The sequence below is a fragment of the Humulus lupulus genome, chromosome 3 (assembly GCF_963169125.1).
Source record: "Humulus lupulus chromosome 3, drHumLupu1.1, whole genome shotgun sequence".
Taxonomy (NCBI): domain Eukaryota; kingdom Viridiplantae; phylum Streptophyta; class Magnoliopsida; order Rosales; family Cannabaceae; genus Humulus; species Humulus lupulus.
This window is the reverse complement of record NC_084795.1, coordinates 281,858,482-281,883,422: the sequence shown is the minus strand read 5'-3', so window position 1 is coordinate 281,883,422 and position 24,941 is coordinate 281,858,482. Positions and strand designations below refer to the sequence as shown.

The following is a 24,941-nucleotide window of genomic DNA, read 5'->3' as shown; positions in this document are numbered from 1 at the left end:
TAATAATATTCAACTTTTTAAAAGTAACTATGATATACAAAGCAATTGAGATATAATAACCAGGTACCCAGCTGGGTCATCATGTTATATACTAATTGGTAACTGGTTACCTCACCCAGAATATTATGTTTTATTTAAAAAAAAACATGTTTTCATGGTGTTGGTTGCATAAATATTTGACATATATCAACAAAAAACCAACAATTTATTATAAAGGGAATCTTATATGCTTTGGTAATCATTCAATTTATTTGAATATGTAACAAAGTTATTATAATACTCAATATCACTGTATGAATATGAAAGTCAATCATTTAATGAATGAAGCTATGATATGGTTGTTTTTCTGTAATATATCAAGCTATGACTTTTGTTTTTTCTGCTTGTTTGCCTTGTCAATTGGTGGATTCCTGCAAGTCTTCCTGTTATGTCCTGGTTGGCCACATTTACCACAGGTGATTATCACTTTTGGTTCTCCTCTTGATCTTATTCTTTTCTTTCTTGGTCTTCTTGCAGGGATTGTTGCCTTTGGAGGTAGCACCACTATGTCTAAGTGTTGTGGTAGATTCCATTCATCTTTATGAGGCAAAGGATGAACATTTTCTTCATACATTGCTTTCAAAGTTTCTGTTTTGTAAAACTTTGCACAGTAATCATATACTCCCAAGTTTCTCTTTGCAATTACAGCTACTGCATGCCCACAAGGCATTTCATCTTCTTGAAACCTATTGCATGCACAAGTTCTATTGTGAATATTTACTGTGAAATTGGTCCCTTTTTCATCACGAACTTGATATTCTATTGGGTTGAAATGTAAGACCTGAAAATAGTTTTGTGATGAATTAAAATAAAATAATAAACATTTATGTACAATTAACATTGAATGTATGCTGTTCCCACTCTGTTTAGTTTATTGTTTTATTTTTGTTGTTACCCAGAGTAACTGGTTACCATATATTGACAGAATAAAGAATAGTAAGAATAAGTTTAGTTGCATACCTCATACTTCATTTTTGAAACAATGTCATGTCTCAATTCATTTTCTGTTGCTGTAGATACTTTTGTGAATGTTCCATTTGCATTATTTGAATTGTTCCAAACCCACTTTTGAACCAAACTTCTAAGACATTCAACCAATATATCAATAGGGAGATTTCTTGTAGCTTTTAGTGCAGCGTTGAGCGATTCTGCGATGTTGGATGTCATCATGGTGTATCTTTTTGTTGGTGAGTATGATCTTGCCCAAGTTTCATATTTGGCTTTCTCTAAATAGGGTCTAATGCGCCTGTCAAGTCTATCAAGGCTTCTCATGTAGTGTTCACATTCTGTTTTTGTGTATGCTTTTGCTGCTGCAATGAAATTCATTTGTAGCTGTTCTCCATGGTTTCCATACTTGCTTTTCAAATTATTGAGCAAGTGATACATGCAAGCTCCATGGAACGCATTTGGGTACACTATATGTACTGCATTCTCTATGCTCTTGTGTCTGTCAGAAACAATAGCCAATCCTGTGAAGTAACCAGTTAGTTTTATAAGATACTAAACGAAATAGCATGTATTTGTGTATTGGTTTTGGGTAACCATTTCCTTTTTATATGTAAGCCATATGATAAAATTGAAGCTACCATACCTTCGGGTTCTCCATATGTGTCTCTTAGTTTGGAGAAGAACCAAAGCCAAGAGTTATCATTTTCTGAGTCTGCTATTCCAAAAGCCAAGACAAAAATGTTGTTGTTTGGATCTAATGTTGATGCTAAAAATAGTGTGCCGCCATGTGCATTTTTTAAGAAAGTTCCATCAACAACAATGATAGGCCTCAAGTATCTCCAACCTTTGATTGAGTTGGAGAAAGCTATGTACAAGTATTTGAATCTATCTTCATTGTCTGTGAGCAGATGTGTTACTGTTCCTGGATTTGCTTGCTTCAACATGTGAAGATACATTGGCAACTTTTGATATGAATCATCAGGGTTCCCTCTTACTAGAAACAAAGCTTTTTCTCTTGATCTCCATGCTTTTGTGTATCCCATGGTTACTCCAAAGTCATCATTCATGATGTCATTTGGAGTATAATTTCTTTTGACTGACTTGTACTTATTCTTTATTAATTCCCCAATTATTATGCTTTTTGCTTGCCTATGATCCTCCATAACAATTTCAACAGAGCAAGTATGATTTGGAATGCATTTTCGTACCTTGAATAAATCTTGATTTCTGTATTTAGAAGCTCTCACAAACCAGCTGCATGTGTCATCTGCGCAGGTAACCAGGTACTCTCTTGGTTCTGATCTTTTTGTTTTGAACTGAAAGTTATGTAGCATTGCATGGTAGCCAAGAGCTGATTTGATTGTGTTCTTGTCCTTGTAAATCTGTCCTTGCTCTATTTTGTTCACTCTGTAATCAGATATTACTATTTCAATTTCCTCCAATCTCTTTTTTCTTTTTGAATTGTCTTCAATTATAAAATCAGCTACTTCTTTAGCAAGGTGAGGTATGTATGCCACATTGATTCCCTCATTTGTTGTGCTTGACATTCCTTCTTCAAGTAACATATGTTCATTGATGGAAGCTTTGTTTGCTTGCATTAATAATGTTCCCACCTCCATTTCTTGTGCTGTAGCTTTCTGATTTGATAGCTGAAGAAGATTATTTTCATCCATTGATTCTTGAACTATATTCACACACAATGGTAAGTCTGTTATTTTTTCTGCAACTTTTTTCTTTATTTCCAAGTAGAACAACACTGAATTGTCTGATTCAATCTTCATTGGTGGTGTTCCTTTGGCTACTTGATAATAAACTTTAATGCTTGCTCTTGTTTCCTTTATCTCCTGTTTTACCAAATTCACCAAGTTGTCAAGAGAACAATTTGGTGGAATCAATATTCCAGTCATTGTGTACCCTTCGTACTCATTTTTTTCATTCCACTTGCCTCCAAATTGAACCAAAGAAGTAGTATTTTCCATACCTGTAATATTTTGTAAATTTTTAAGTAGTTATTTGGGTGTATCTGGTGAAGGTAACTGGTTACTGTAGTCTGCAATTACATACTTCAGTGGAAAACTTAATTGGAAAATATGACAGTTTTCAAGGTAACTGGTTACTTTGTTGTTACTGAAAGTTTTGACAATTAGAATTCAGACCAATAGACCAATATGAAATGTTTTTTTTATTGCAAAGACAAAATTGAATCTAAAATAATCATAGTTCTTGTTTTTTTGTATATTTTTGCTCAATCAATATAACTATATTAGTAGGTTTAATTATTTTTTTCAAATTTCATGTTAATTATTATGTTTTTTTTTTTTAAAATGGACATAATGAACTTCATGATTACCATTATAATCTGTAAAATAGGTATGAGAAAAATATGAAATCAATGGTTCTATATTATGTAGAAGAATTATGAATTTAATAGATATTAAGTTGAATAAAATTACAGTAATATAGTATTTGACAGAGAAAGATTTTTAAACCTGAGTTTCTTGGATGCTTTGGATGATGGACAAGATCGTCGCCGGAGATGGAGGACGTCGCCGGTGATGGAGAAGGATGTCGCCGGTGATGGAGAAGGACGTCGCCGGAGATGGCTGGAGGTGGCTGGAGGTTCGGGTTTGTGGTTGCCAGAGATTGGTGTTCTTGCTGAATTTTTTTTTTTTGGCTGGGTTTGTTTTTGATCGACTGAAAATTTCACCATGGTAGGATGTGCATCTTTAATTACAATACTACCCTCCTTAGTGGCTTATTTGTTTTATTTTTCAATGTGGGATAACTTTTCCCATATTCTAATTTTCTGTAATTAAGTTTTTCCATATAAAGTAAGTAAAGTTTAATTACCATATTTTTGCACATTAATGGCTAAAAAGACATATTTATGAAAAATCCCCCTTTTTTTTTTTTTGAAATTGTTCTTATCTTATCTTTGAATTGGAAGTATTGTGGGGGAAAAAAACAAAAGATTGTTAGTTGTTGGGTACCATTAAAGAATAGTTAGACATTACATGGAAGTCTAAGACCCACAAAATTATTGAGAAAATATATACAATATTTATTTATATAAAAAGTGTATAAATAATAGAAATTTTTAGTTTTAAAGGCTTTTTTTTTGTTAACTTTAACGAAGCATTCTAAATATTTAATGGAATATACCTTTAAAACTAACTAAAAATATATTTATTAATTATATTAATATAAATTTAAATATTATAAAATATCATTATTATAATAATATTTGATATAAGACTACATATTTAATAAATATATTAATATAAATTCAAATTCAAATTCAAATGTTATAAATTTCATTATTATATTAATATATAATATAAGACTAAATATTCAATAATTGTATTAATATAAATTTCAATGTTATAAATTATTATTATGATAATAATATATAATCTTAATTTTTCTACAAATTATATTAATATAAATTTAAATATTATAAACTATTATTATAATAATATTTAATACTTATATTAATATATATTTAATATTTATATTAATATAAATTTAAATATTATAAAATATCATTATAACAATTATAGATAATACATAATCTTAATTTTAATTTTAATTAAAAAATTATCATTTATATTTTAAAAAATTATCATATTATATATGTTTAAAAATTTTAAACAATGTTTTAGTTTAATTTTTATTTTAATATGTTTATGTCATTCTTTTATAAATAATATTATTTATTTATTTGAAATTTATATGACAATGATACAAATTTAATAAAAATAATTAATAAATTCTATAATTAAAGCTAAGCAAACTGACATTTCACATTGTTTGTATCTAGTGTATATATATGTCTTCTATATAATAAGTGTGTAAATAACATAAATTTTTTGTTTTAACGGTTTTTTATTTTTTTTTCCGCTAACTTTAACAGAATATTCTTATATATAACAGTAGATTGTAAACATGACTTAAACTTAAATAAATAAATAGTTAAAAAAATTAAAATAAGATATTTTTTAGATATTTTACATTGATAATTATTTAAAAATAATAAAACCATACATTTTATAACTTAAATAAAATTTAATTAAACTTAATATAATATTAAACATATAATATATAATATTTTGTTGTCAATACCAAATTTAAAAACTAGAACAAACATAAACTTAAACAAAAATTAATTAATTAATTAATTAAAATATATAAGATATTTTATGATAATTTAAATAATTAAATCATATTTATTTAAAAATAATAAAGGCATACATATTATTTTTTTATCTTATAAATTTGTGAGATTTTTTATTTTTTATCAAGTGATTTGAACTCTTTTTCTTCATCAAATTCACCAAATAATATTGCGAGATACATTAGAAACAAAAAATAGTTGATGTACATATACTACTGTACACTATGACTTATTCTATTCTTATTTTATTTTTATTATTAATTTCTTTTTAAATATTATTGTATTATATATATATATCATGTAGTTGTGTAAATATATGTATCAACGTTGTATTTAAATGTCATATATGTAGATATTATTGATATAAATATTTATATATACTATAGAACTATAATTTATTCTATTATATATATATTTAAAAAAATAATAAAGCAGATTTTATTAAAATTAATGTGCATTGCATATTGTTTCTAGTTAATATATATATATATATTTCTAGTTAATATATATATATATATAAATAAAGGTAATTATTCTTAATTATGTAATCTTACTTTGTCCAACATATGCAAAGTTATTATCACTTTAATCATGGGATAGTTCTTTTATTAAAATATTATATAGATAATTTACATCTACATAGAATCACGTGTATCACGTAGTCATATGTATCAAAATATTATATAGATAATTGATAAGTCTTTTTTATATTATTAGTTCCATTTTAAATAAATTAATATGTGCCACTTTGTATAATATTTTGGTATACATTTCAAAGAGTGTATACACTTACATAAAAAAAAAATAGAAAGTTTTGGAATAACATTATCTCAATTGTGATAGACATAAAAATCATCTTTTTTTTTCTGTTTTATTAACTTAACACAAATTACATAACGAAATTAGAGAAAAAAAAAAGTTAATTTAATTTAGGTTTGATTCTATTTGTTTTTCTTTTATAACACTGTCAATAATCTTGAGGTTTTTTTCAAAAAAAAAAAAATATGGTAACCAATAATTGGATCAATATGTGACCTTTTTTTCTTCCTTGGAATGTAATATGAGGCCCAATCACTCAAAACCATGTAAATAAGCACGTTTTATGTTTGCCATACATATCATTGTCTTCTTCAGCTTTTTCTTTGTCACCTTTATTTGTAAACTAAAGGACCACTGCCAAAGGTACAATAATGTTTCACAGTATCTTGGCCTATAGAGTTAGCATTTTATTTGACAAAATAATAATGACAAATAAATATACTTATTTTAATTGTATTAATTGCAATGAGACTTGATGAATTTGGATGGTGGGTGGGGCCATGGATTAGGTTTTAGATATAAAGATCCAAATTCACTCTGTGGTGTTTTGGTCCAGTCAACTATGCTGATGTGGATTAGTTGACTGACTGCCTAACTGTCAAAGTTTACTATTCTTGTAATGTTTTAGTTTTATTACTCGGCTATAAAAATAGAGTAATACTCATATATAGAGTTTGACGAAACGTACAAAATTGATTTAGTTTTGTACATGTTTTAAAAAACATTCCAGTAATAAAGATTGAGATTCATTTTTCATTCTTGTTCTTTTTGGAGTATTGTGATTGTTCAACAGTTCTTGCATGAAAGTTATAGTTTGATTGAATATAGTGTGACAAACTAAACTGTAAGTATTTGAGTTTCACAACAAGTGGTGCGGTGAGCGTGGAGGACAGTCAGAACCATGGCATCAGCAAAGTACGAAGTAGAAAAATTCCCAGGCCAGAATGATTTTGGCTTATGGCGATTAAAGATGAGGGCTCTGCTTGTTCATCAGGGTCTTGAAGAGGCGTTACAAGGAGAGGCAGCTCTGGATTCAAAGCTGGATAAAAAGGAAAAGAAGATCTTGATGGACAAAGCTCACAGTGCGATAATCTTGAGTCTTGGAGACAAGGTTCTGAGGCAAGTCTCGAAGGAGAAGTCAGCAGCTGGTATTTGGTCAAAACTTGAAGGGTTGTATATGACCAAATCACTGGTAAATCGTCTTTATCTCAAGCAGACCTTATATTCATTCAAGATGCAAGAAGACAGAACAGTGGAATCACAGGTAGACATTTTCAATAAACTGATTCTTGATTTAGAGAACATAGATGTGACGATTGATGATGAAGATCAAGCCTTGCTATTACTATGTGCTATGCCCAAGTCGTTTTCTCATTTCAAGGAAACACTTTTGTATGGAAGAGAGACATTGTCTCTGGGTGAAGTACAATCAGCATTAAATTCGAAAGAACTAAATGATCGAAATGAGCAGAAGGCTTCTGCAAGTGGTGAAGGGTTACTAGTTCGAGGAAAATCAACCAAGAAAGACAAGAATCAGGAGAAAAGAAATACCAAGATGAAAACTGGAAGTAGTGGTGGCATGACTAATCTACGATGTTATCACTGTAAGAAGGAGGGGCACACTCGGAGGTTCTGTCCAGAAAGGCAAACCAGATCTAATTTCCAAAAATCATATGAAGGAGGAAAGGCAGCAATAGCACAGGATGGCTATGAATCAGCAGAGGCATTGATGATTGCTTTTGGGAAAACAGATGGAGAATGGATCATGGACTCGGGGTGCTCTTTTCATATGACACCTAATAAGTCCTTGTTTGATAAGTATACTGATCTTGAGGGAGGATCAGTATTACTTGGAAATGATGAACCATGCAAGATTCATGGTATTGGATCAATACGGTTCAAACTTCACGATGGAGCTGAAAGGATAATCCAGGAAGTGAGATATGTCCCTGACCTTAAGAGAAATTTGATTTCTCTTGGTGAATTAGATAAAAGGGGTTATCTGTTCAAAGGTGAAAAGGGTGCATTGGAAGTCATAAAGGATTCAAGGGTGGTCATGAGAGGAGTAATGAAGCAGGGTTTGTATTCATTAGAAGGAGAGGTGGTAATTGGGTCAGTAGCTTCAGTGACTGATAAGGAAATGTCAAAGACTGAGCTGTGGCATAGGCGATTGGGGCATGTAAGTGAAAGAGGACTGGTGGAGCTCTGTAAACAAGGCCTTCTGGGTGGTGACAAAGTGGAGAAACTAGAGTTTTGTGAACACTGTGTCTATGGCAAGGCTTGTAGAGTGAAGTTTGGAGTTGGACAACAAAGAACAAAAGACATCTTGGATTTGATACATGCTGATCTATGGGGCCCTTCAAGGACATTATCACACTCGGGTGCAAGGTATTTCTTGTCCCTTGTAGATGATTTTTCAAGGAAATTGTGGATCCATATTCTCAAAACTAAAGATGAGGTGTATGAGAAGTTTAAGGATTGGAAGACAATGATTGAGAATCAAAAGGACAAGAAAATCAAGAGGTTTCGAACAGATAATGGCCTGGAATTCTGTTCAGATTTTTTCAATGATTATTGCAGAAAGGAGGGGATTGCAAGACAGAAAACAGTGGTGAATACACCCCAGCAAAATGGTTTGGCAGAGAGGTTCAATAGAACTATACTCGAAAGAGTAAGATGCATGCTCTTGAGTGCTGGGGTCCCAAAGATTTTTTGGGCAGAAGCTGTAACAACAACTTGTTTCCTAATTAACAGATGCCCATCTAGAGCCTTGAATATGAAGACACCAGAGGAGATTTGGTCTGGTCATCCCCCCACTTATGACAGACTAAGGGTGTTCGGGTGTGTTGCCTATGCACATATAAGGCAAGATAAATTGGAACCAAGGGCATTGAAGTGCATGTTTATTGGTTATCCAGAAGGCATTAAAGGGTATAAACTGTGGTGTTTAGTAGATGGGCACAGGAAATGTATAATTAGTAGGGATGTGGTGTTCAATGAGTCTGAAATGGCTTATAAGACAACATCAAATACCAACAAGGAGCAATCAAGTTCAGTTCCAGAAAGTGCTATGTTTGAGGTGGAGCCTGCTGAAACTTCCCAAAGAAATTCAGATAGCAACAATGCACCTGAAGCAGAAGAGTTGGAAGGGATGCAATCTGAAGAAGAAGAAGAGAGAACTGACTATCTATTGGCTCGAGACAGAACCAGAAGACAAATTAAGCCTCCTGAAAAGTTTGGATATGCTGATCTTATGAGTTTTTCATTTGTAGCTGCCAGTGAGGTGTTCAATGATGAACCAAGGAGTTATAAGTCAGCAATGTCAAGCAATGATAAACTTAGATGGAGGGAAGCAATAGAGGAGGAAATGAAGTCACTTCTTGATAATCACACTTGGGAATTAGTCAAGAAACCAGCCTGTGCAAAACTGGTCAATTGCAAGTGGATCTATAAGATCAAAGAAGGTATTCCAGGAGTTGAACAAGGCAGATTCAAGGCAAGGTTAGTGGCTAGAGGTTTCACACAGAGAGAGGGCATCGATTATAATGAGGTGTTTTCACCTGTAGTAAAGCATAGATCAATTAGAATACTGTTGGCAATGGCTGCAAAGTTTGATCTAGAGCTGGAACAGATGGATGTGAAAACAGCCTTCCTGTATGGAGAACTTGAAGAGGTTATCTACATGAGACAACCTGAAGGGTTTGAAGAGAAGGGAAAGGAAGACTATGTCTGCAAACTACACAAATCCTTGTACGGGCTGAAGCAATCCCCCAGGCAGTGGAATAAAAGATTCAATGATTTCATGTCAAGGATTCATTTCAGCAGGAGTAAGTTTGACAACTGTGTTTATTTTAAGTTTGTCAATTCAGATACTTTTGTAGTCTTGTTACTTTATGTGGATGATATATTGCTTACAAGCAATGACAAGGCTGAGATTGCAAAAGTGAAAGGAGAACTTAAAAGGGAGTTTGAAATGAAAGACTTAGGTGCTGCCAGGATGATTTTGGGGATTGAAATCAAAAGGGATAGGAAGAAGAAGTACCTGTTTCTGTCTCAAGAAAGGTACTTGAGGAAGGTGTTAGATAGATTTGGTATGACTGAAGCTAAACCAGTAACACTTCCTATGCCCCAGCAATACAAATTAAGTAAGGATTTGGTACCAAACTCAGAAGAAGATAAGGAAGTTATGGCTGAGATTCCTTATGCAAATGCAGTAGGCTCGTTGATGTATGCCATGGTTTGTACACGGCCTGATATAGCATACTCTGTAAGTTTGGTAAGCAGGTTTATGTCAAATCCAGGAAAGGTGCATTGGCAGGCTTTAAAATGGCTACTCAGATACATTAAAGGCTCTCTTGGAAAGGGTCTATTGTATGATGGAGCAGATTGGAATAAAGCAGATGCAATAGAGGGATTTGTGGATTCAGATTATGCTGGTTGTCTGGATACCAGGAAATCACTTACAGGGTACATATTTACTGCATTTGGAACAGCTATTAGCTGGAAAGCAAGCTTACAAAAGGTAGTGGCATTGTCCACGACAGAGGCAGAATATATAGCACTTACAGAGGCAATAAAGGAGGCACTGTGGCTTAAAGGAATAGCAAGGGAACTTAAGCTTCAAGATCAGATTATCACAGTTCATTGTGATAACCAAAGTGCCATACACCTATCAAAAAATCAAGTCTATCACGAGAGAACTAAGCACGTGGACATAAAGTTGCATTTTATTAGAGAAGTTATCTCAGAAGGAGGAGTACATGTTCAGAAGATTGCTACTGAGAACAACCCATCTGATATGATTACTAAAGTATTACCAAGTAGCAAGTTTTATTACTGCCTAGACTTGATTCAACTCAAGTAAAGATCTCATCTTACATAGTTACTGTACCAAGGTGGAGATTTGTGGTGTTTTGGTCCAGTCAACTATGCTGACGTGGATTAGTTGACTGACTGCCTAACTGTCAAAGTTTACTATTCTTGTAATGTTTTAGTTTTATTACTCGGCTATAAAAATAGAGTAATACTCATATATAGAGTTTGACGAAACGTACAAAATTGATTTAGTTCTGTACATGTTTTAAAAAACATTCCAGTAATAAAGATTGAGATTCATTTTTCATTCTTGTTCTTTTTGGAGTATTGTGATTGTTCAACAGTTCTTGCATGAAAGTTATAGTTTGATTGAATATAGTGTGACAAACTAAACTGTAAGTATTTGAGTTTCACAACACACTCAATACCATTGGCCCCAATAATATCCTTAGCAATCTTTGCCTTTGGTCTTTTGTCCATAATGAAAAACTAGTAACAACAACAGAAAAAATTTATACCATTTTCGGTGTTTTTTTGTTTTTTAAGATCATATTGTAGACTTTTATTTTCAAACAATTACAAATAAATATTAATTTTTAAATTGATAAGAGATGATATACTGAACTCAAATTTAGTCAGGAATAAACTAAAAATTAGTCTCGATTTTCGTTGATGGTCTCATGTGATGGACTGAGTAGTGAGAGGAGAAATAGAAAAAATGAGAATGATTAATCTTGACCAGCATTTTGGTCAACGATACTGAATCAATTTATACGATAGAGTAAGAATTAAATGAATTGGAATCAAGTAAAATTGTGTGTTGTTAACTTCGAGAATTTTAGTTTTATTTTTTGTTGATATCAGTTTTGAGTTATTTCCTACAAAATTTTAATCATTAATATATACATGTCATTATCAAGCTTAGCAAAATAAACGGCAAAACACCCAATGCTTTTTTTTTTATAAAAATAGCCAGTCAAATACTATAAAATAATTTATTTTATAAAAAACAGAGTAAACAAACAAAAAGAGTAAATAGACAAACAGACAAAAAGCTATTTATCCAAACAGAGTAAACAAAGATAAGGAATCATACTTGCCAAAAACCTCAAAGAACCTTCAAACCCCAACACTGTAAATGAAAAAAGTCTGAAATAAAAATACATGCACACAATCAATTTCAGACATACTTTCCAAAAATTAAGCAAATATATATATAGAACATACCGATAAAACAACAAAGTTTATGTAAAAATCAACCCAAGTTGTCACAAGCCACCTGAAACAAAGAAAAATTATATATAATATATATATAAGTTTATATATATATAATATACTTTCAGATAAACTGCTCAAAACCCAGAAAAATTATAGCAAACTCAAGTCAAAAAATTAAAAACTCATGCTTTTGAGCTACAACGTACATCTCTATACTTTATTTGGAATAAGTAACTAGAACCCAACGTAAAAAATCCAGGAAAAATCTACAGATTTTGTTTTTCAGAACTTGCTAACGTTGTACATTTTACATTTTCAAATTCGTTTGAAACTTTTGCTAACATTTATAAAAACAAAAAGTTCCTGCTAAAACTTCTTAAAAATTTGATCTTTTCTTTTATAAGGGTACAAAAATCTCAAAAACTGAAAACTACCTGAATCCAAACAAGCGCTCAATATCTATCTATAGAATCTGAGAAATAAAAAAAATGTTCACTTGATCAATATTATTGTTTAAAAATGTAAAAATTTCCAAGAAAGAAGCAAGGAAAGCAGAACATGTAGCAAAAGCGCACAACAATGTACAAATATTTAGAATCAACATGTATAATACTCAATACAAATGTTTTTATAATCCAAAACTCCATTTCATGCGTCAGATAATGATGTTGATCCATGAGTAACTTAACTGTTCGACATTATTTTTTCAAAAAAAAAAAGATGGATTTATACCGACGAACCTTCGAGCTGGCGCTTTGAACTTGTGAAACAGAGTGCGTGAACGAGAAAGTGAGAGATTTTGGCGCCAGTACGTGATTCCGACGTGTGAAGTATGTGGATCACTCATCAACCATTGGTTTTCATCAACCTGAAACGGGTGAAAATGGCAGTCGGGAGGGAGAGAAAACGGGTGAGGGAGACGAATGGGGTGGGGAAAAATGTTATTAGATATTATATAATATTATTACCGGCGGGTCTCCGCCGGTAATACAATATCACCGGCGGGTCCGCCGGTATTAACCCGCCGGTAATACAACATCACCGGCGGGGTCCGCCGGTATTAACCCGCCGGTATTATACTATTACCGGCGGGTCCTGCCGGTATCACCATACCCCGCCGGCGGGTCCCGCCGCTATATCCATTATCCCGCCGGTAAAATCCCCGCCGGTATTAATTTTGAAACCGGTCTCGCGGCATTTGTATTATCCGCCGCTAATAATGGGCAAGTCCGCCGCTAATAAAAAAATTCGTTTTTTATTTTGATTTCCTCATTATTAGCGGCGGACCTAGTACTCCGCCGCTATATATACTGCACATTACCAGCGGATTTAGTCCGCCGGTAATATTTCCGCCTCTAAAAACTATTTTTCTTGTAGTGACAAAAAAATTTATAGTGGTTCGACTCCAAGAGTTGGTAATGACCTTGTAGAGTCCAAGAACTTTACTTAGCTAGTTAGATAATATATAGTAGTAATAGTAATAGCTAGTAGTAGTTATGTATGTTTATTACTGTGGATTTTGGTTCAAGCCGGGATTTAGTTGGAAACTCCTAGCAATAGTTATGGATTTTATAAGTTTAACCTATAGTTTAAGAATATTAATTATAACATAAGGTTTGATTAATATTGCTGGTTATTAATATGATGATTATTATAACCTAAGGTTTAGATAGAGCCAATAGGATTATGACACTTGTCATATGCATGATTATTAAGGGAAATATAAGGCTTAGTTTTCACCAGAATATGTTAGGAGCATGATATTTATTTAGATATTTAGACTCACAATTTTATTTATTTGTGGATTAGGTTGTTATTTAGATCATTAAATAGATTTTTTTTTCGTAACTTTAGGGTACTGTAACTTCCGACCTATTTTTGACTCAGTTATATTATGAATTTCGAAAAATAGTATTTCTAAAAAGTTGTAGATAATTTAATTATCTTTCTAACGGTATAAAGATATTCTAAATCGAAGTCCTACAACTCCAGATATGTTGATTTTACTGTAGGTTAGTTTAGAGTTACGGGATTTAGACAGTTAGAAGTTAGGATTTTATTTTAAATTTAAACTTGGATTATAATTAGAAGATTTTTATTCCTAGAACTCTATAAATAGGACCTAGCACCAAGCATTTTCATTCATTCTTCAAGCATTGATCAGAGCCTTCTAAGTGCTAGTGAGACTATAGAGTGATAAACACTTGAGTTGGGGTTATAAGCTTTGTCATTCTAAGCTTATTAGACACTTGGGAAGTAAGGTTCATAAAGTGTATTTCGGTTTCGAGGTGTAGTTCGGTCATAGCAATTTCAAAGGTATTCCTATTCTTAGTTCCTTTTCTGTATTGTTTCATTAGTTATTATAGTTTTTCTCTACTCAATTCCTAACCCAATCTTCTCTATTCTTGGTTAGGCATCTAAGTTCTTCGAACTTGAGATTTCTTGTTGGTAAGTATCTTCTCGATGGTTTAGTTCATTCCTCTTCATCTCTTTCTTTTAGAAAACTCACATCTCTATTAATGGTTTTTAGGAGTGTTCCAAAATCCTGACCTTGTTCTCATCATCCTGGTATTTTGGTAAGGAAAATAGGCTAGATCTTGTATGTTTGTATGATATGTTATGTTTTTATGTTATGTTATGTTTAATATGTTATGATAAGTTTATGTTTTTATATGTTATGTTATGATTTACCCTACCTCAAATATTAGACAGGGGACGTAGATGGGTTATCATACACTACATGTGATCTAACCTACCTCAAATATCAGACAGGGGACGTAGATGGTTTATCACATGTCATAATGGGCATTATTAGTATAGTCTTATATAGTATATGTTATGATATGTTTTTAGCATATGTTATGATATAATTTTATGTGTATGTTTATGTGGTTAGTAGTTTTTCCTTGCTGGGCATTAGGCTCATTCCTTTATGTTTATATGTGCAGGAAAATAGTTATGGCAGCGGAAAGATTTTTGGCAGCTTGAGGATGTGTATTGAGGCAGGATGGAATCGGTGGATTGCGTGTTCGATTCGATGATGAAGTTTTTAAGTCTTTTAGTTATGATTTCTATGTATTATTTTTCCGCACTTAATTTTGTAACCAATTTATTTAAGTTATGTTTTGTTTTCAAAACAATGGGATCTCATATCCTAAATGAATTTTTATGTATTTAACCTTTACTTTACAGTTTTTAAATAAAGTTATGGTTATTTCATATGTACATTTTCTTAAGATTAGTATAGTAGTCATTAATGGTCCAAAGTCTAGAATAGTTGGGTCGTACACCAGCATTTTGGTCAACGATACTGAATTAATTTATTCGACAGAGTAAAAATTAAATGAATTGGAATTAAGTAAACGACACAAAGAATTTTATAGTGGTTCAGCCCCAAGAATTGGTAATGACCTACGTCTATTTGTACTTTTATTTATCGAAAGAGCGTCACTCTTAAGATCAAGAAGAAACAGGGTTTAACTGAGTTTCTTAAGCTGTGAAAGAATAAATTCCAAACAATGGGACAACATAGAGAGCCAGGCATTACAACCATCACCTGCACAAGGTTGGCAACACCTTGCGACCACCACTAGGGAGAAGAATATTAGACGAGCTAAGGTCGTTTGACAAAACATGGATCCGGTAGAAGGACTGAGTGGCAAGCTTCCGATGAGAATAGCAGCAATCTCGGCCAGAGCTGATGAAATTACGGCCAAGAAAAACTCAGTAATGGGGTCCGTCTAGGTTAACGACGCTAGAGAGCAAACAAGAAACCCTAAAGACTATATATATTCTTGTACGTAAGCCTGTGGTGAACTGATTTCTTGCTTGCTATGAATAATTATCATTAGCAAAATCTACATATTCGCTGATAAATTATTTAACTTAGATTAGGGATACATATGTTCCCTATTGAACGGAGCCTCGAGAGGATCTGTCCTTAATGAGGCAAGGATTTTCAATCTAAATAGGAAACGAGACAGAAACGAGGACAATAATGAATGATGCATATATTATCTTGATTTAATTTTTAAATATATTTATATACAAATGGAGGTAATAGTTGGAGCTACTTTTTATCATCATCCATAACGAACTCATTTATTTTGAAAATAATAATAAAAAAAATATTATCATCATTGGAACTATATAAAAAGAAGAGAATAATAAGAAACTCCATAATTATAATAATCAAGTGATACCTAGAGCCTGAAATGTGTATATATAGATACACATATATATTATGTACGTATATGATTAATTAAGAAGAAGAAGAAGAAGATAGAGAGAAGAGATATTAGAGAAAATGAAGAGCAAGAGAGGGAGTTTAGTTCTTCTCATAGTCCCTCTGTCTCTACTACTCCTCCTTTACGTTAATCCATTTGGCTCTTCCTCTTCTAATAATCACCACCTTTCTCATCAAACTACTCTTCACTTAACAAACCCTACTTCTACTTCTTCTTCTTCTTCTTCCTCGGCCAACTACGCCGTTATATTCGACGCCGGTAGCTCTGGTAGCCGTGTCCATCTCTACCATTTCGACTCTAACCTTGACCTTCTCCCCTTTGCAAACGAACTTGAGATTTTTAAACAAGTATACTCATTATTCTCTTTTACTACAACAACTTAATTAGTAGTCTTTGGTATATATATGTATATATATATAATGTTATTTGTATACGTGTATATGCAGGTAAAACCAGGACTAAGTTCATAAGCTAGTAATGTCACCGCTGCTGCAGAATCTTTGATTGGACTTCTCCAAGTAGCTGAGGATGCAGTTCCTCAAGATCTCCATTCCTCCACACAAGCTAGGGTTGGGGTGAGTTTTATATATATATATATATATATATATATACCTCTTTGTGGTCAGCATGAGAGTAATGATAAGTAACCAAAATATACACTCAAACTTTACACACACTAACATGTCACTGCTTTTTAAAATAGTGGGTCTTAATTTTAATAAATGTGATTAGCTAGGCTAAGCTGTCATATCGTGTGTAATATTTGAGTGAATACACATATCATTACTCTTATTTGGTGTTTGGTATGAGGTAAAGTAAAAGTGGGAATGAGAATCTAAATTCATTCCAATATTTGTTCAAATTTTAAGGAGGTAAAGTTAATAATTTGTGTGGGCTCCACGTGTATTTTAAAGGTAAAGTGAATATTTTTGTACACAAGAGTTTAATATTACCTACATCCTAAGTCCCTCTACACTTTTCAAGGTAACTCAACTACTCAAAACAAACACCACTTTAGTATAAAACTCATATGAATAATGATATATATGTGAGTCAAAATTATGTACTAAAATATTACACCAACTAATGTGGAATTATTTTTTAAAATAATGGGTCTCACCTTATATAAATTTGATTGCTTAAATAAAATTAAATAAAATTATCATGTGAGTTGGTTTAATATATTTGTATTGGTGCATAATTTAGTATACATATCAATACTATATATATATATAGTCAGATTTGTTTCTTCTATTTGTTAAATGAAGAAAATGTTATTATTATAATTGATTAATTAATGACGATATTTTAATTTTAAAATTGAAAAAAATATCTTGATTCTATTAAATGAAAGAGCAATGTGAGTATTTTATTCATGTAGTGCTAAAAGTTATTATTCTTTTTCCTTTTTTTTTAATTTTTTTTTAAGAAAAGAGAAATTTGATGCAATTGGTTTTATTAAATGACAAAATGCAGGCAACTGCTGGTTTGAGTTCATTGTATTGTCTGGGAATACTTCAGAAGAAATTTTGGAAGCTGTAAGTAGTTTTTTTTAATCATTGTTCTTATATAATTGTATATGGATCTGCTTTTATTATTATAAATTGAAGAGTTTAATTAATAAATTTTTGTGTGTCAAAAAAATTAGGTTAGGAATCTGATCAAAGAAAAAAGTGACTTCAAACTTGAGTCAGATGATGCAGTTGCTGTTCTTGATGGAATTCAAGAAGGATCCTATTTGTGGGTATGATATATCTTACATTAATTATGCCCACTTCTATATATTAATAATATATATATATATATATATATATTCATGGCTTAATGATTTGATGTTTCTTTGCATTATTGCATGAATTTTTTTTTTTTTATTTTCTTTGAATTTTGGTTAGTATCACAACCTGAATTCTAACACATTTTTTCAATTTCCTTTTTTTGGTGGGTCTTTATATGTCCCACTCCCAAGATAAGTGTGTGGTCTTAGAAGTCACCAAATAAGGGCAAGAATATGATAAAAATAAATATTGAGAATATGGACCCTATATAAAATGAATACCACTAACTAATAAAAAATAAAATATCACTTTAGCAAAATAATTAAAAAAAATTATATATAAAATAGTCTTGTGTGACTATATCTTCAACGTTATTTTGTTGATTATTAAATTTTACATGATGTTCTAAATAATTATAATGTAAGTCGTCATGAAAAAAAAATTAGAAACCTAGTGTCGAAACCCGAGAATGTGAACATACAATTGTACAGAAGGTTCTCCCCAAATTTTTAGTTGCAATATAAATATATATATAGACTAAGCATCATTTTTAGTAATAATAAAAAATTATTTGTAACTAAAAAATAATATTTAATTATAAATTATCACTAATATATAATTAACTTATTATATATATTGATAAAATATATTGTGACTAACAATATATTTAGTGACAATATAATTTATAATTAATACTTTTAGGTATGAATTTTTTAGTGAATCATATTATTTTAATTATAAATTTTTTATTTTTTATTTTATCACAAATTTTGCTGTGATTGCAAAACTTTTTGTAGTGCTAGTAGATAATGGTTTATTTAGAAAAATAGTCCTCTCCTACATGTTGGTTTAAAATAGATAATAATACTGATTCAACAAATTAAACCAAACACCATGTGCGAGGCAAGCACTAAGTAGGGTCTCATACCCCACTAAAATCATATAATTTTAATTTATTTTTAGGAATCACCGTTCAAATATTATTATTAGTTAAAATTCGACCAGTTATCAAAAAATTTCGACTAATTGTCTAAAATTTTCAATCACTTGTCTAAATTTTCGATTAACTGTCTAAATTATGAGATATCATTTTACAAAGAATTATTAAAATTAAGCTAAAGTGCAAAATAATTTTAAAAAAAAAAGCTATTTTACCAAAGTACCCTGAAAAAATAGGTCATATTGCCAAATGACCCTATATTTATTTAAGTGTACAGTATCATACCAATATGGAGATAGGATGTGTCAATGGGAATTTTTGGCCAATATTATATATATATATAAGTCCTATGCCTGTTACTCCACTGCAGACAATTTTCTCCCTTAAAGATATAGATACATGTGTATCCTCACTAACTATTGATGTTAATATATGATGGCAACTACAAAACTCATAAACTTCTTCATGAAGCTCAACATTAAAATTCATTTTCTCCTAATTCTGCTTCATATATTCTACAGGTGTCAATAAACTACTTACTAGGAAATTTGGGAAAAGAACATGGAAAAACAGTTGGAGTGGTTGACCTTGGAGGTGGATCAGTTCAAATGACTTATGCTATCTCTGAAGAAGCTTATGCAAATGCACCAAATCCAACATATGGAGATGAAACATATGTGAAGGAGACCTATCTCAAAGGCTCAAAATATTATCTCTATGTTCATAGGTTTTCATTATTATTCTTTCTTTTCACTTAATACATTAATTATAGAACTTTATGCAGCATAGGCCACACTAATATATATGGCATGTTGATTTTATTTGTGTGCAGTTATTTAGGTTATGGTTTGCTAGCTGCTAGAGCAGGGCTCTTAAATGTCACTGGAGATTCTGGAAGCCCTTGCATTCTGGCTGGCTATAAGGGTAAGTAATAAATAAGGTGATATTTGGTTGGAGGTAATGAAATCGAATGGAATGGAACAGAAAGGAATCAATTTTCATTTCATTCTTTTGTTTTGTTTTGTTGGATTTTAGACTATTGGAATGTCACTCCAACAGAATGATTTTTCCATCATTCTGGTCGAATAACTATTATTCCATTTGAAAAATGGGAGGAAAGATTACATTCAATTCTTATTCATTTTCTCATTCCCATTCTTACTTTTCCATTTTCATTCCCTCCAACCAAACGTCACATAAGAAAATAACTACTGCAACTTTTAATATTCACCTGATCAAATTATAAAATCATTATGTCTCTTAATTCTTGATTTTTCAAAGTAAATAAGAGTCTTAAGATTTTCTTTCTTTCTACCTTATCTTGAATTTTCTTTCAGGGTCTTATACATGGAGTAACTTACAATGCAACAGCCTCTGGCTCAAGCCTCAATAAGTGTAGGAATGTAGCTGATAAGGCTCTTAGATTATCAGAGACATGTTCATACTTGAACTGCACATTTTCTGGGATATGGAATGGAGGAGGAGGACTTGGAGAGAGTAATCTTTATGTTGGTTCCTTCTTCTTCGACCGAGAAGATCAGGTTTTGTATTGCCTATTCAAGATTATAAGGAGTTCAAAATTTGTTGTTATGTAGTGATTGAATGGTTGGACTAATTAACCACATAATTCAGGTTGGTTTCATTAATGGGAGTGACAATGTTGCCAAAGCTTACCCTGCACAGTTTAAAGAAGCAGCTACTCTTGCTTGTCAAACTAAACTCGAAGACGCGAAATCTGTCTTTCCAGGTGTAGACGAATACGATTTACCATACATTTGCTTGGACCTTGTTTACTAGTATTCCTTGCTTGTTGATGGTTTTGGTAAGTTTCACTTCCATATTTAGTTTAAAAAAAGTTCTTTATTGAAGCACACATTGAAGTTTTTGTTGTTTATGGTTTTCTAAATAGGTTTGGACCCTTCTCAAGAGATTACTTTGATGAAGAAAATTAAATATCAGGATGGCTGGGCTGAAGCACAATGGACTCTAGGCAGTGCCATAGAAGTGGTCTCATCATCATCATCAGTAAAAGCTATATAGATATGCAAAAGTTGGCCTCTGAATTTTGGTATCATATTCATGGAAAGTAGCATTTGGATTTGTTAACTAAAGACTGCCTGTAATACCCCGAATTCTCCGATGTGTTTAATGGCGGGGATAGTAGGCCGGGAGGGCCATACTTGTTTAATTATGTCATTAAATGAATATATGCATGTTTATAAGAATTATATTATAATATGATGATAAATGCATGCACGTAGGTCCACATTTGTTTACAGGGGAATTTTGGTAATTTGGCCCGTTGAGGGCGTAACTGTGTATTTGTTTGTATGTTAATGATATATATTGTGAGGCCACATTATAATGTGGATTGGGTAGAGTTATTCGGCATGAGACGATCTTTTAATATTAATTGTCGGTTTGGTCATAACAGGCTTGAGCTCGAGGCTCGGGGTGATTTTAATGATTGGAGTGTTACCGGGCATTAAAGGGTAATGAGATGTGAATTATTGGTGTTTGAGATTATTGAGATTAGCTGGAATTGGAGAGCATTAATTATGATTAACGAGATAGGTAGAAAATACCAATTTTACCCTTGGGAAGGCTTTAGAAACTTTTAATGACCTAGGGGCATTTAGGTCATTTGGTTTGGATGTATATGATGCTTTAGATGGCTGTAGAAAACAGAACAAAACAGAGCAAGGTTCTTCTCCTTCCCGTACATCATTTTTCCCTCATTTCTTCTTTGGAGTTTTTGAGTTCAGAGTGAGGAATCAAGCTAGGAAATCAAGGAGCTGAGTTCTTAGAGTTGGTTCATCCATTGGAGGGGGTTTAATTCCAAGTTTGAGGTGAGTTTCATCCATTAACTTTCTGGTTTTACTCTGTTTTGGTGTTTAGTTTCAACTCATGTTTTTATGGTGGGTTGTTGGAATTGATGGAAGTTTTGGTTGGGGTTTAACTTGGGTTTTGCTAAGGGAGTGATATAGATCAAGTTAGGGGTTGTATTGGAGGTTTGAGTGGTGTTTAAGCTTGGTTTGAAAGGTTGGTTCCAAGAGAAATCGCAGGGGAAGAAAAACAGGGATTATGGCTGAACTGGAGGTTGGGCCGCGGCATGGCCAGGGAGGGCCGCGGCCCTTGATGGATGCTGAAGTTGGGCGCCTCTGTTTGAGGGGCCGGCCGCGGCATGGCCAGGGAGGGCCGCGGCCCTTAGTGGCTTTTTGGCTAGAAATGGCTTTTTGGCTCGGGGATGCAAGCCTTAGGACTCGGGGTCGATCCTACTACCCGGTTTAGTAGTGTTTGATGTCTCGGAGGCTAGGTTTTGGTTTGGGAACCCTTTGTTAATCATTTTATTGATGGAATCCCATTTTTGGTTATGACCAGGTCACCGTTAAAGGACTCAAAGATTGATCGTTCTCAAATGTCGTTCTTATATTAATTTTCACTCGAACCAGAGGTAAGAAAACAGTGTATGAATACAAATGCACCATGTATATGTATATGACAGGCGTGAATGTTATTGAAGCATGTTGGTTGATATATGTGGACATGGATTGCATATTAAATGCTAGTGAATGTTGGACCGACCCTAAGGTCGATGAACTTATAAGCGGTTGACTAGTCTAAGACTAGTACTCAGAGCCAGCGCATAAGGCCCCGGTGACTGTTGTCACATGGCTAGGGAACGATGTTCCAGGATTATTACTCTATGGTCATGAGGAAGGTTATGTTGGTGACTATTCACCATGCATCTATCCTGGTTAAACTTATGAAAGGATCACTTATCAGTTAAGCCCTGGTGACCCTATTGTCACATGGCTAGAGGGAGCTGTACCCACTTTTGTGACATTTGCTATTGTCACCTATCTGCTTTGGACTGATAGTCTTGAATGGTTATTATGATCACTGTTGATATTATATCATGCTTTATTGTGTTTTCTTGCTGGGCCTTGGCTCATGGGTGCTATGTGGTGCAGGTAAAGGGAAAGAAAAGCTCACCTAGCCTTGAGTGGAGAGCTTAGGTGGTGTTGTGTACATATGCGGCCGCTTGACCACCACGGCCAAGGAGTTCTCAGAGGAACTAGGGGGTTTACCCTATTTTTGCCGCTTAGGTCGGCGGGTTTATATTTTTGAAACTGTAATGACCACTTTGAGTTGTAAAAAGCTTGTAAACATTTTGATGAGCTCATGAATAGTTTTATGTACTTAATAAAGTATATATTTTCCCTTTTTATTGATTTTCACCTTAGCCTGTTAATAACACTTAGAACACGTTTTTAACCAAAGGACTCGGGTAGCGGGTCAAATTTCCGGTTCACCGTTCACCGTAACTGTTCTGGGGTAACCAGGGCGTTACACTGCCTATTGTAAGTCTATATTTATCCTACACAATATAATAAAGAGTGACACCATACGAGGTGACACTTCATAATTGATTAGCGATACCTCATAATTCTTATTAAATTCAAATATGTGGGACCCGATATTGAATTGCGACAATAGCAATACGTCACATTTTTGTGGTGTTGGGCACCACTGGTGTCCCTTAGCAATTCTATAATAATAATGGTTTAAATCTCCAACTCTTTTGGAGTATTTTGTATGATTGGCTTTAATTTAAATATTTATTAACAATCCATCTTAAGATAACCCTAAAGAGACCCTAAATTTACATTGTTTGCTATTTTAAAACTTTTAAATGGAGACAGGTTAGCAAATTATCCCATTGAGTCTAAATCAAGTCGACTTTGTTTTGAGATAAAAAATCATATGATTTATGGTCCAACAAGCTAAAGCTTATTTGAATGTATAAGTATTATTATATATCATCTTTATAGTATAAAATGTTACAAATCATTTGTTAGAAAATAGAAATCATTTAATATGTTATATTATTTATATTATAAAAATATATAATGTTGATTAAATGAGTGTGACAAAATATTATTTTGTCAATTTGTAACATACAAAAAGTAATCAGTTACTAATTTGTATTTCCCAAAATATCACCATAATCAATATGTAAATGGATTTAAATATTCTTGATTTAATTTTTATGTGCTATAATGTTTTGTAGATGTTAAGGATGTTATTTTGACAGTCAACAATTACATAGATGTTACAAAATTACAAGGGAGAAGGGAGAAGGTTTGAGACATTTTAGCAGCTTGTAACCAAAGTTGTTACTTGGGGTTACAAATTAGTAACCTGATAGTTTAAGTTTTGAAGCATCTTTTTTATGCTTTGTATTTTAAGCATAGTGTTGATGTTTTTCTTTTTTCTTTTTTGTAACAATCACCTTGTCCAATTGTATTTGTTGTCTAGGACTATAATATTGGCTTTTATTATATTCCAATGAAATATAGTATTTAACAACTATATTATAAAGCTTAAGCTAAATCAAGCATAAGAAGATGAAGATGGTTTCAAGCTTGCACAAAAAAAAAGGACTTGAAGATGCATTAAGAGCTTGAAAAGAAGACTAAGAATCTATTTGTTTATTTGACTACATAGGTTAATTGCTTAGTTATGTATTCAGATTTGTTGCACTGTATGATTTTAATATAGCATGGCTTAAGTTTGCATACTTCACCAAAATAATTTTCAAGTATTCTTAAAAATGACTTTTTTACAAGAGAAATCTATTATTGGAAACAAATTTTTATGATATTTCAGTTAAAGCACATGTTTTTGTGTTTATTAACTTGATTATGCGTGCCTAAAACATAAGTTTAAAAAGGTATATTAAAATATAAGAGGAAATACTGTTTTGTGATTGTTTAAGTAGTCTTCTATAGGTGGTATAAAATACTTAACGATTTTACTTAAGTTGAAGTAATACTACGAGTTTTTGTTGTAAACATATATATTTAATATTTGGGGTTCTAAAGTGATACAAAGAGATTTCCAAGCATGCCCTAAAAGTTTGAAGTCATTTTGAGGTGTTTTTTGACACCTTAAGCAGTGGG

General features: G+C 32.3%; 1 protein-coding gene and 1 pseudogene across 1 annotated transcript; one reads left to right on the top strand and one right to left on the bottom strand.

The window, feature by feature from the left end:
* Positions 1-361: 361 nt before the first annotated feature.
* Positions 362-2,966, bottom strand: LOC133825805 (uncharacterized). The gene is made up of 3 exons (XM_062258701.1): positions 1,631-2,966; positions 1,000-1,508; positions 362-820 (listed from the first exon to the last, which is right to left on the bottom strand). Exons 1-3 carry the CDS (start codon positions 2,964-2,966, stop codon positions 362-364), a joined length of 2,304 nt encoding a protein of 767 aa, XP_062114685.1.
* Positions 2,967-15,646: 12,680 nt separating this feature from the next.
* LOC133825804 (apyrase 2-like) lies at positions 15,647-21,088 on the top strand (annotated as a pseudogene).
* Positions 21,089-24,941: the final 3,853 nt, after the last annotated feature.

Bases quoted from the DNA above. Each gene is read 5' to 3' on its own strand.
- LOC133825805 (XM_062258701.1), bottom strand. From the start codon at position 2,966: ATGGAAAATACTACTTCTTTGGTTCAATTTGGAGGCAAGTGGAATGAA. The intron at 1,509-1,630 runs GTATGGTAGCTT...GTTACTTCACAG, and splicing joins CACATATGGAGAACCCGAAG to GATTGGCTATTGTTTCTGAC. The intron at 821-999 runs GTATGCAACTAA...AACTATTTTCAG, and splicing joins TTTCAAAAATGAAGTATGAG to GTCTTACATTTCAACCCAAT.